The 12,953-nt window shown below is 33.0% G+C and overlaps 1 protein-coding gene across 1 annotated transcript in view; it reads left to right on the top strand.

Annotated features, from left to right (window-relative positions):
- Window positions 1-10,123, top strand: part of LOC145677492 (renal glandular kallikrein-like) — an 11,220-nt gene extending 1,097 nt beyond the window's left edge. The window contains exons 3-4 of the mRNA XM_081747970.1: window positions 1,442-1,650; window positions 9,261-10,123. Of these exons, the coding sequence (XP_081604096.1) occupies window positions 1,564-1,650; window positions 9,261-9,425 (252 nt within the window). The 5' untranslated portion in view covers window positions 1,442-1,563 and the 3' untranslated portion in view covers window positions 9,426-10,123. The remainder of the gene's footprint in view (window positions 1-1,441; window positions 1,651-9,260) is intronic.
- Window positions 10,124-12,953: the final 2,830 nt, after the last annotated feature.

Raw genomic sequence — 12,953 nt, 5'->3', positions numbered from 1 at the left:
ATGGAAAAGCAGGCTGAAGCGATACTTTTAATTACAAAATTTTAAAAAATAAAGGTGTAGTTTGAGCTTTGGCACTATATTGGCGAAAGATTTGAAATGGAATATTAAGAAGTAATAAGGGTTAGAATATATATGTTAAAAATAAATAGTTTTATTTTGTAATATTGAAAGTGCAAATAAAAATAGTAAACAAGGAGAAGTGGTACACTGTAAAAAGTAAAACACCACTGAAACAATTTTAGTAGAAACGTTAAGAGGAAAATTGATGAAAGTGTTTATAAAGTGTGCTTCGCTTGTCCAAAAGCGTTACTTCTCTAAAAGTAAGTATCTAGTATGACATATTTAAAAGATTTCTTCTCAGCAAATAGTTCAAAAACAAAATGATGACACACATTTTGTGCATACATCTGGTACATACTTGGACAACACAGTATTTACAAAGGATAAATATGTGTCATCTAGAGGTGTTCAGAGAGTGTCAGTAATGTGGACAGTGTCTAAAAGTAGTTTATGTAGTATTCGTAGTCTAGGTAATGCATTCAAAGTCAAGCACAGAGCTAATGTAATTAATATTGGCGAAACAATTTTGTGCAAACGATAATAAGATAATAAATAGTTACAAATATAATTAAAATAAGAAACGGATAATAACAAGCAAATGAAAATGTGTGGAATATAAATATGCAAATGTTAAGGTTTGATAGAAATATATATGACGTGGGTTAACTTATAGTGTAAATAGTAACAAATTACATTATAATATCTCTTCTTCAGTAGTGAACAAAAGAATCCACTCAAGGTAATGGTCCAAACGTTTAGTTTTGTAAGAAGTCCAAATATAAATTATATTTACATGCAATTAAACATCTCAATACTCGTTGCTATTCTCCAGATATTTCCTAGTTATATTATTACAATTATATATATATTTCGTTCACGTTTAAAGTTTGTAGTGTTTTTATTTTTTGAATTTGTTTTTATAATAATTGATCATGAACTTAGTTTTTAATAAACAATTAATATATTCGAGGTTGTTATTCGTTTTTACCATTAATAATAATAACATCTGTCATGCACAATATATAGTTTGTTTACAAGCTAACTGGTAAAGGAAGGAACAGTTTATAAGAAAAATACTCGTAAACTTTCATTGTGGGGAAGCCTATTAATAGTCAAAAAGCATAACTGTATCTTACAGTTTATATGAGAGAGTATTTGATTCCATATTATTTAACAGAAAGTGTTCAGAAGGGCAGAATTTCAGAACTTCAAATTGCTCTTTGTTTACAGTACTCTTTTTTGAAAGTAATCTTTGAAGTTAGAAGTAAGAACGTAACAAGTTTGTATACACGTTCAAGGGAGAGGTTGCGCCAGACACTACAAGTTTAGCACTGTCTATTGTAACGATATCGTTTTGAAGATTCATGTTAATTATTTTTAGGGACAGAGTGTTTTATTTCTGGATGGGGAAACGTTAGAAAAGGACCAGAAAACGAAGAAAAATTTCGAAAGATATTTCCTGGTATATTACAATATGCAGTATTGCCAATTATTAGTACTTCAATGTGCAATCTATTAAAGTGTAATTTTGAAATTACAACTACGCATGTATGTGTACAAGAAGAAGATAGCGAGGTTGGAGTTTGCCAGGTGAGGGCAATTACTTTATCTTACTGATATAGCTTTACTTAATTTTAGAAGCTAGGTATTCAAGAAAAACAAAACTAAAACATTAGTTTAGCTTGCTTTTGTTGAGGGAAGTCTGGAAAGTTTAATTACTCAGTTTATTTACTGTAGGGTTGAAAAGAGATATACTAAGTTTAGAAAGAAAAGATGGTTACCAGTAATACACAAAAATAATTTATTCACCATTTAAATTATTTCGAACGAATTTAGAGCTGAAAGTCACCCTACTCTATTATTATACTAGCAAACTCAGCTGGCTTTTATATTTATCCTTAAACTTTTGTCTTAGAGCTGTTATTAGTATTTAGGTGTGTAGCTTTGTGCAGTTTACCTGATTGTTTTTCTCAAATGTTTGTGAAAATATCCTAGTCTATCATACAATCTATACACTCTGACCAATTTAAGCCGATAGAAACCCAAATGTATTTGGTTTGTATTCTTAAGTTTCTACTCTGAGTCTTCGCATCATGTATTTGCTTTAAGATATTGTGAAGTAGTACCTTTCAGAAACAGAATTATGTTACTTTTTATGTAAAAAAAATCAACAATATACAGTATTTTTAGAGTTGAAATTAAAATGTCTGAAATAAATAATTGAAAAAAGGCGCCTTTAGTGAAATTAACCGAAGTTGTATTCCTTTGAAATACGGGTGTCCGTAAAGACTTTTTATAATTTTCAGAGTTTATTCGAAGCAAATATGAAGAGAAATATATAAAAATGAGTCACATACACTGAGTGCTTACTGAATTGCAACCACCCACCTAATGTTTTGTTGATCCAACTTTTGCTCGAAGGACGGTCTAGATACGGCGTAACGTGGATTCTAGAAGTTGCTGATATGTTTCCACGGGAATCTGACACCATATGTTCCTGATGTCATCCCATAATAAACCCACAGATGTCGGTGCATGAGTCATGGCGTGAAGAGCTCGTTCCACAACATGCCATAGATGTTCGTAGGATTAATATCCGGTTAGATAGGGGGCCAATTCATATGTTGCATCTCCGTGGAATGTTCCTCAGGCCAAGCAGGTAGTCCTGGCTCGGTGGCACCATGCACTGTCGTCCTGGAAGATACCGTCTGCGTGTGGGTAGAAATGTTACATTGTGGGGTGTACGTGATCCCCTAACACCTGCGGTACACAACGGATATCACATTGCGGTATATGCACACCAACAATCCCAGACTATGCTAACAAAAGAATCCCCAAACCATATAGCAGCCCGCATCTGTTTGTACAGTACACACCATGCGCGAGGGGTCCATAGTTTCGCGCTCGCCCGATTGGTGTGGAACAAATCGTGATTCATCAAACCAACACTATGTTTCCAATCATTCGCGGTCCAATTAGCGAATTTCTGTGCCCAAACATGACGAAGTCGGCTGTGATGAGTTGTGAAAGGTAAGTGACAAGTAGATAGTCTGCTGTGGAGCATTATGCGTGCCAGTGTACACCGCATAGCTGCATGTGATATGGATATTGTGCATCCACTGTTGTATTGGTAACGTAATTCCCAGATACTGATAGTTCGTTTGGCTGCCAGGAGCGTTTGTCGCGACGTTCGCTCCGCGGTGTGACCTTCCATACGCATCTACAGTACAGCTTTTTGTATGTTGCTATCTCATTTTCTTGCCACTCTTTGTACACTTTCACTACACTGGAAGCAATACATCCGACAAATGTAGTTGTCTGAGTTATTGATGCACCTGTTACAATCATGATCTTTCGGAATGCAGGCAAATCATGCCCACCTCTCATTGTAAGAGTGTGTTGGCTGTCTGCGGAAATGTAGCCTCGAGTATATTCTTTCTCTTGAGTTATCAGCTTGACTGCTAGCCATGTCTTCTTGTGCGGAGTGGTGGTCGCAATTCAGTGAATACTCAGTGTAGTCGCAGTATATATTCAAGTTTTTCATCACTTAATAAACCTCAATATGGGCACCATTGGTTGCATGAAGGACATCAAGACAATATTTGGTTTCCAACCACTTCCACTATAGCCCCATCAGTGATAGCAATGGTGTCAGTGATCCTTTGCTTGAGATCAGTAATGTCCCATACGTTTGTTCGATACACAATGTCTTTCACATAGCCCTACAAAAAGGAATCTAGGGTCATTATGTCTGGTGAACGAGGGGGTCAGAAAGTTAGGTCATCTCGTCAACCAACCAATCGAGAAATGTCTGCTACAAAAACTCATAAACACGTATGCCCCAATGTAGTGATGGACCATTGTGCTAGTGAATGACAGTTGGTTGAAATTTAGCCAGTTGTGGTGTCACATATTCAATCGAAAGGTCAAAATAAACATTTGAAGTAATTGTTGAACAAATTGTAAACTAAGAAAAATGGACAAATGCCATTCACAAATTAAATGGATGTGATGAGGGTGTTTCCTATATTTATTCCTGAAGCTTCGCTGAATCTATGTGTCTGATTGTGTTTCAATGGACCGTGCCACATATTGTATCTTTTCTTGGAGAGTAACCATTTTCAAATGTAAGCTATCTCTTTCTTTACAATGTTGTATGAAATGCACAATTGAGTATTAGCTAACTAAATACAGTAAAACAAATTTCAGTTACATATCTCGTCGTTTGCATCTTTAGCGAATTTTTAAAATTGTAAAGGGATGTTATGGACAATATGTATAATAAATAGTTTGTTCAATTTATGACAGTTGTCAAATTTTATGTTAACGTGCTTATAAAATATCAATGTGCTACTGCAATTTATTGGGCAAACTTTTTATTGCACACAATAGAAATACACTCGAGCTAACTAACACATTAATATGTCAAAAAACTTTAGATAGGTTAAACGGAAGCAAAGAAAGTAATGTTTGTCTGTTGGTTAATGTTTAGTGCACAGTTTCAGCAACGAAGACTTTGCCTTCAAGTTTGAGGTGAAATCCAGACAACTGTAATGCGTTAAAATAAGCTCTCACCTGGAAAAGAACCTAGGTCACTATGCAGCTAAGGCGTGCACACTACCTATTAAACCAGCAGGGAGGGCACAAGAAATCCACAGTTATTCTTATGATTACGTTAATTGTTCTTACAGAGTACTCTCTAGTGACCATGTGGTCTCATTACAAGCAGCCAGCAATTAAAAATGGTTCGGTTTCTCGTGACAGTTTATGTGAATCAGACTTCACCTTAAGCTGTATATTTACGTGTCCTATAAGCTTGCTACTGCTAGGGATATTAAAACAACAAAGAACATGAAGTAATGAAGCATATTCATCCTGTGCTATACGTACTAAAGAATAATGTATGCATATAGCTTGAATCAGTGTAGGAATAACGGTATTCATACAGTATGATATGAAATTTTGGATATGCAATTTTGTAAAAGAAGAATGGTCTGTAATTTCTTTATCAAGATAATAGTATTTGTTAGATGACCTACAAACCACACATCCAGCCTCTACAAAATGACAGATTCGCGTTGTTTACTGAGAGCTAGAGTAAATTCATTGAATGTCAATTTTTTTTACAAACCAGGACAGTACATAATCATATGTGAATAATTCTGCTCGAGCAAGGCTCTCTGTCCTTTTATATCATAGCCTCAAAACCTAACAGTAGTTGATGATAGCAATACAACTATCTTCTTCGTATTTTTGTAATAGGGTTGGGCATATTGAGGAAAGAGCGTATACAGAAATCATCAGAGAATCTTGTTGATTATATAAGAAGAAGATAACACAATAATACACCCCAAATACCACTCTCAAAGCGCAAATCTGCATTAGATGGCAAAGCGATGTGAAAACAAAAATTATTGCAATGTGTGTAAAAATTTAGTTCACATTTTTGGGGTAAAAGAAAAACTTGTGTAACACTTATTTAAGTTTAGTTAATTAAATACGACTCTACAGAATTATCTCTTACTCTGAGGCACAGTACCCACTTCCCTACATGGCTATGGCATTGCTTAGCCCATATGATGAGAAAGATATACAATAAGTATCATAGATACATATTATGAATTATTCTCAACGATTATTTAATAATAAGGACATAAAAAGCCATTGAGAACAAGTTGTTTACCCATGAGTCATTAAGTTTGAATAAATGCCCGAACGTTCGAGTGTTAAGTCACTAGTTTCTTCTTAAATTGAAAGCTCTATATGACACATTGTTTACCAAGGGAGCAGTTGTATCAAGGATCAAAATACAACAAAATTAAAGAACTTTTCTCGGTTTCAACAGAAGGATAAAATTGTTAACCATGGTTTCAACAAGAAACTAAGGAGAGAACCGAGCTGTTTTTGGCAATAAAGTTTAAGGAACTACTGAAATGTCACGTAAAGTAAATCGTATGTATGTGCATAATCTAAAAGTGAGGTAAGTGGTGATATAGGTAAATGTCTCTAAAGGTAAATCTAACACGTAAAGATTCTTTTAAGAATATTATATCAAATTTTAATTGCTGAAATTTTTGATATTGGTACATTATCTGGCAGTAAAGCACAAAAAATAGCACAGAACTTGACTCTTTCCTCAACATAAATCACAACTTAGATTTACATAATGTTTTTCATGCATATCCGTATGAAACAAAACTATGATAGTATACTTCAACATATTTTCAACAACGATTGTATTTCAGCATGGATAAAGTAATTCTCTCTGAGGTTTTAAGATTAATGAATCAATCAAACAACGAGTAATGAATAAAATAAGATTTACAAAATATGAAGTTTTATTTAAATCTAAGTGTTAAGAAACATCATGTAAATAGATTCAAAATATGTGGAATGGTTTAGGTACAAAACCTCGCGGCCAGATCCTCGCGGGACAAAATCTCGCCTGGCCAAAACCCCGTCTTGCCAAAACCTTGCCGCCCAAAACGCCGCGGGCCGAAATCTCGCGGGGCCAAAGCTTCGCCTGGCCAAAACCTCGCCACCCAAAACCTCGCGGGCTAAAATCTCGCCTTGCCAAAACCCCGTCTGGCCAAAACCTTGCCGCCCAAAATATCGCCATACCCAATATCTCGCCTGAGCAAAACCTCGTTGTGATGATCTTGCGACACAGAATCTCGCCTGGTCTAAATTAACCGAGACGTAGTGTCGCCTGGGAAGAAATGTCGTCAAGATAAAACCTCTTCACAACGATTTCTTCAATGTAGAATGTTCTATATATTATTATATGTATATATTTATTAATAACACATAATTACATTAAAATAATGACAAGAAAAATTCCAATGCATGCTTTGGAAATCTATATATATAAAATTAAATGACTATGTTTGTTACATTATACCTCCTGAGCCATCCTACCGATCTCAATCAAATTTTCAACATAGATGAGGTTCGAGCCTAGGATGTCTTTTATAATTTCACTTTGTCGGCACAACAAAAGGGAGGGAGAGTGGGATATATATATATATATATATATATATATATATATATATATATATATATATATATATATATATATATATATATATATATATATATACAGAGCCGTAGCTAGAGATTTCGTCGTCCGGGGCGAAGTAGAATTCGTCGCCCCTACTCTCACCACACCAAGCTCTTCCTTCCTTTTTTTCTTTTTACTTATAAGAAAAACGGCAGATATTGTTATACTACAGTGAATTTTTATTAAGCTGCAGGCGAGATTTTGGCCAACTTGGCTTTGGCGGCGAGGTTTTGGCCATGCGAGGTTTTGGCCGGCGAGATTTTGGGCGGCGATGTTTCGGCGCGAGATTTTGTACGTATCCCATGTGGAATGCGTTACGTCAATCTCGTTTTAATGGCACATATCTTGTGAACTAAAGGCATACATGCCACATTACCTCATGTTCCGATTAAGCTAATCGAGATCTCGCACTATTGCAAGATTAACAAAAGTTGAACAAGTTTTATCGATTGCGATTTAGTGAAACGTTTAAGAAATTTTCACCTAATCTTAACCCCGGTTTTGGTGGTAAATAGCTTAGGAACTGAACGTCTACACACAATAATATATTACATGGTCACTCAACTCATTATGCTCTATTAACGTCAAGTATTTCATAAACGTCGAGTGAGTTTCATCTACTGCAATTCAATCAAATTTCTTGATTTCGCTATGTCCAAACACAAATTCTATCGCCAATGGTCTGGAAAGCAAGAACCTTCGTACTATTTTAATACATTCTATTCTTATCGAAGTCTACCACCATTACAAGTTTGGTCAAAGTTTGCATGAGTTTCATTAATTGCGTTTTCCTGAAATTTTTACGAATGTATGTCCAAGTTAGAAACGCAAGTTCTATGACCACTGATTTGAAAACGAATGATCTTTATATTATAATATTCCGTATGAGTATTAACTCTACCTATCAAATCTATCATCATGTCATACTTGGCCAAGACCGGATTAGTCTCACCAATCTAATTTTAATGAACCCTAATGATTCAACTAAGTCCAAAACCCAAACATTGAATCAACTCATCTAGTTTTTAGAGAAATTTGATTTCAATATGTAAAAATTGAAAAATTAATGACTAGTAACTTGGGAAGAGTGGAATGTCTGCACAATATAATGTCTTGTATTTGTACTGTGCTCGTTGAAGTATACCGCTATGCCAATCAAGCTTGATCTAGACCAACTATGTGTAACAGCCGGTCCTGGCTCACTGAACCTCTTGATCTGGTTCGTCTTATCCGTTCTTGAAAAAGTATTTTTTATGTAATATCATAAACTGAATTCAAAATTTTCCTGAAAAACTGATATCCACCTTGTAAACAGTCTCCTCTATTTGAGTGCACTATCGAACATTGAGAGGCTAGTATATGAAAGATCAACTCTCCTACTAAAATGGTAACAACATATTTTGTCTGCTTTTCTTAGCAAGTAAAGTTTTGGTAATCATTATAACACTTTGTGTGTTCCTGTGATGTTAGCGTACGATAAACGAGTTTCACCATTGAGTATATCTATTTATTTCTTCTCTAAAAGTGTTATTCATTGTCGGGTACTGCCCTCGATGCCAGTAAATCCTCTTTTATTGTCCCATCCTGTATTAACAGGAAACTTGCACATATCTGGTTTAAATCAATCGATCAATCAATCAATCGTTATATATACTTCTTTGTGATTAATATTTTTGAAAAAGGGAAGAAAACGTAAATCGATATATGCATATCAATGAATTGAATCGGTCATTGTTTAAAAGGGATATCTGTGATGTATTCAAATGGAACATATCATCTTTTAACAATAATCGATTCAATTATGACCCCCTATCTAATACGTGATTCTGATCAAAGCACCAATCCTTCGGTACTCGAGATTCTGACATTTGCGAAACTAATAAATCTTCACTTTGCATATTATGTACAATTCCTCCAGTATCGAGTCACTGCAAGGACCCATAGCTATGCATTACTGATGTGTACCTTAAGTTACCGTGTTGCTAACGTAGAGAAAGAATCCACTTTTTAAAGAGGTATCATAATTCATTAATGGAACAGCATTTATATGCGCTAAACTCTATATACTGAAACATTTTATACAATCTTCATACATTTTTAACGTTTGCATTAATTGCTCTGAATAAATTTTTATTGACAGGGTGATTCTGGTAATCCTTTGGTATGTCCTGAAGTAGATGGTTCTCAAGTGTTATTAGGCGTGGCTTCCTTTGCTCCAACTTACTGTGGAATGTATGAAGGAATCAATGTGTATACGAATGCAACATACTATAGAGACTGGATAATCAGTGTCACTGGTCTTTGATTTTTTTTAGTGAAGTAAAAAATAATATTTATGTCTGTGCATGGTCTATTAAATAATTTAAATCATTTTATACATGTGACTAGAAATACAACAAAAATCTAAGGAGATAGAATGAAAGCTTAATAGAGCAAAAAGATAGCACAAATATTTGTGAAATCTAGCACAGAAATATCTATTCAGTTTCAATGTTAGTGAACATTTGAATTTTAGGTTTATAATTAACTCAGAAGTTATCTGTACATTCAGGTTGTTTTCAATTTTGGAAATTGGCCACAGTAGAATGTAGGTAATTTTCTTGTGCGTATAGTATAATGAAAATGTTCTTTCTGGATCTGTTAAATTAAAACAAGTATGTTCACTACTGATGCTTAAATAGTTAATATGTTAGATCACTGTGTGTCAGTTTCTGTTAGAAAATCAGTTTGTGTTAGTGATACACGAATACAAACCAGAGAACATCAGGATTATGGTAAGTACCCATGAAAATTAGATGTTATATATGGGAAATAGTGATAAATGGAAATTTGTGAAATGTGTAATAAATATATGTCGATTCATCATGCTGAGAAAGCAACAGCCAATCTCTTAAGTGATTCGTTGAAAAATGAAACTAAACTAAAATCGAATTCTAAAAAACAGTAGACATGTAATGATAACTTTGATATAATGATAAGATGTGTACTATAAAAATCTATTGATGTGAATTTACTTTGAAAAGGATGTCAGGAAATTTATTAACTCTTAAGTGGTAAAATGTGACGTTTGTTTGCTGGTGGGGTATCTGAAAACTCCACATTAAAATTACAATATAAATCTTGTAGTAATAGTTATATTGCGCACAATAGTTGCAGATATGGTTACACATAATCAAGACAAACGTGTAAGTGATGTTCTTTGTAAATACTTTCCTTGGAATTATATTGGGCAACAAATGTACGCTACCTACAACGATAAAATGTACGTTGCTGAAGAGATGCCGTGGAGTTTAAATACCCCACCAGCACAGTTAAGGGTTTAGAATGCAGTATGTAGAAACTTGTATATCTATTAGTAAAAGAAACTTACATCATAGATTATTTTATTCAAGATGTGTGTAAATCTTCCTTTTCCTTCTAAAATATTGTTTCAGGAAGTTGAGGTCGGTTTCACGGATCGGTGTTCTTTCTCTGTCTTGTGTTACATCCACTGAAACATTACACTACGCCATCTATTCCTTCACAGAGTCAACCCACTTCTTCTTGGGTTGGCCTCCGCACGTTTTACATTGTTCTACAGCAACCACTCTGTGAGGAAAATGCTCTTCTCCTTACATACACAAACCACTAAAATTTTCTTTTCAGTTTTCTCATTGCTAATGTTACCTTTATTATTTCTGGGATCGTATCATTTCTAATTTTGTCTTCACGCATCACTCCACTCATTCAGCGCAACATCTTCATCACAGCAACATACAACTTCTGTGTCTCTCTTCTTCGTCATCCAACATTCCACTTTGTTTAATAAAGCATGTTTTGTAAATATTTCCTTTTAGACGTATTGGTACCTCTGGTTACACAAGACTCCTACTATTTCTCTCTATTTTATCCAACTGCTACTAATTTTTCCATTTACATCTTCCTTTATTCCAGCATTTCATGTAGTGTTGATCTCAAATACTTAACTTTCTTCCATATTATCACCTTCTCTTCTTTGTCTAGTCATATTCTTGTATTTCTGATTTCATTTTTTGTTGAATGAATAATATAGTTATTCTGTCTTGATTTTACTACTTCTAAACTGTTGCCTATTTCAACTGGTTTTTTTTTTGTACGACGTTTCGTGCCTTTTCATTTAAACACACCTTGTAATTTATTAATTAATCACCAAATATTGTGCTTCTATGACACAAACACAATAACAATGTTAGATAACATCTTAGTAAACAAAAGTTGTATATAGCTTATATTTATGAGAATTATCAAATTATATTGCACTATATATATATACTGTAATTTTTAACATCGGAATTGTACAGTACAACAGATAGAGTAATAATATTCTGTGTTATATTGGGCTTGTGAACAAAAGAAAGTGCTAGTGGATATATATGAAAATTCTCGGAACTAGGTGTTGATGTACTTCGCGTTACACCTAGTTTGTTTTTCTGTAGATTACATAGTTAAGAATTTCATATTGCATTTCATGTATACATCCCAGTGCTACAAAGAAACATTAAGATATAAAGTAACAAAATAAAAATATTCATATTTGTTTTTCAATTACATTCGTAATTAAAATAACGATAAAGGGTCTTCTAAAATTTGATTTTCATCTAAATATATATACATACATATATATATATATATATATATATATATATATATATATATATATATATATATATATATATATATATATATATATATATATATATATATATATATATTGGGAAAAATACTGAAGACATACAAGAAACGTTGTTTTGTAAAGTATGTAAAATAACATATACTGTAATTTATTCTCTTTTCAATTGAATACTACTTAATATATAGTAACGTAAGTTTTTCTTTTTGTATTTGTAATATATGTTTTTATTGATATTAGCTCCGATATTATCTTCTTTTCAAAGTTAAGAGAATCATTGTTTTCGTTTATTCATGTGAAGCCAGTATTAAAACCTTTGTATAAACTTTTAACATTGAAAATGAAGATGAATTTTGTACTAATAATTCTTCTGCTACTACAGGTAAATGTATCTACAAAAATATTACATAAAGCTACGAAAATGTTTAATGTTTTCTGTGTACTTAATAGAAAATAATTAATTTAGGATAAATGAAGGATTTCCTAGTATTTCATAATACTTATATACATTTCATTTAGTTTTGTGACATTACTCATTTACATCAGGGAAATGTGATAGTATCTAACATACATGCCACAGGATGCTTTCTTCCTTCCTCAGTTAGTGTGCTCTCCGAGGTATGTCACTTCTCGTACGTGCTGGTTTAAGGCTACAGACGTCGATAATACCATATGTATAAATAAATAAATAACAACTTTGTGACATTGAAATATAACAAATTAGTTTTAAGACTTGTATTTAATCAAAGTATTGATCTCGATATTTGAAGTTCAAATTTGATATAATGTAAATATTAGATTTTTTAATGATTTAGTAAAATATTTAATTTGAAACACCTTAATGAAATATATTTTATAGATAACGATAATAAAACTGTTATTAAAAGTACATTTGTTTAAAAAAATGTTTTAATAAATATGGAGTTATTTTCTGAGGCTAAATATCTATAAATTCTATACTTAAACTCCTGTTTTTCATTAAGTAGGGTAGTTCTGTAAAATTTAAATCTGTAGATAGCTATGTACTCAAAGCCAATGAATAAAGTAACATAAATATAACAGCGACTTTGTAGTTATAAACTTCAAATAATGAAGATAATATTTTCACAGTTTCTGTTAGCATAACGTTAGTCAATTATAGGCATAAAGGAAATGTTTATTATTATCCTAATCTTTTATGATGGA

Source organism: Thermobia domestica, unplaced genomic scaffold (assembly GCF_964235325.1).
Source record: "Thermobia domestica unplaced genomic scaffold, izTheDome1.hap1.1 HAP1_SCAFFOLD_947, whole genome shotgun sequence".
In the NCBI taxonomy this organism is placed as follows: domain Eukaryota; kingdom Metazoa; phylum Arthropoda; class Insecta; order Zygentoma; family Lepismatidae; genus Thermobia; species Thermobia domestica.
This window is presented reverse-complemented; position numbering and strand designations above follow the sequence as displayed.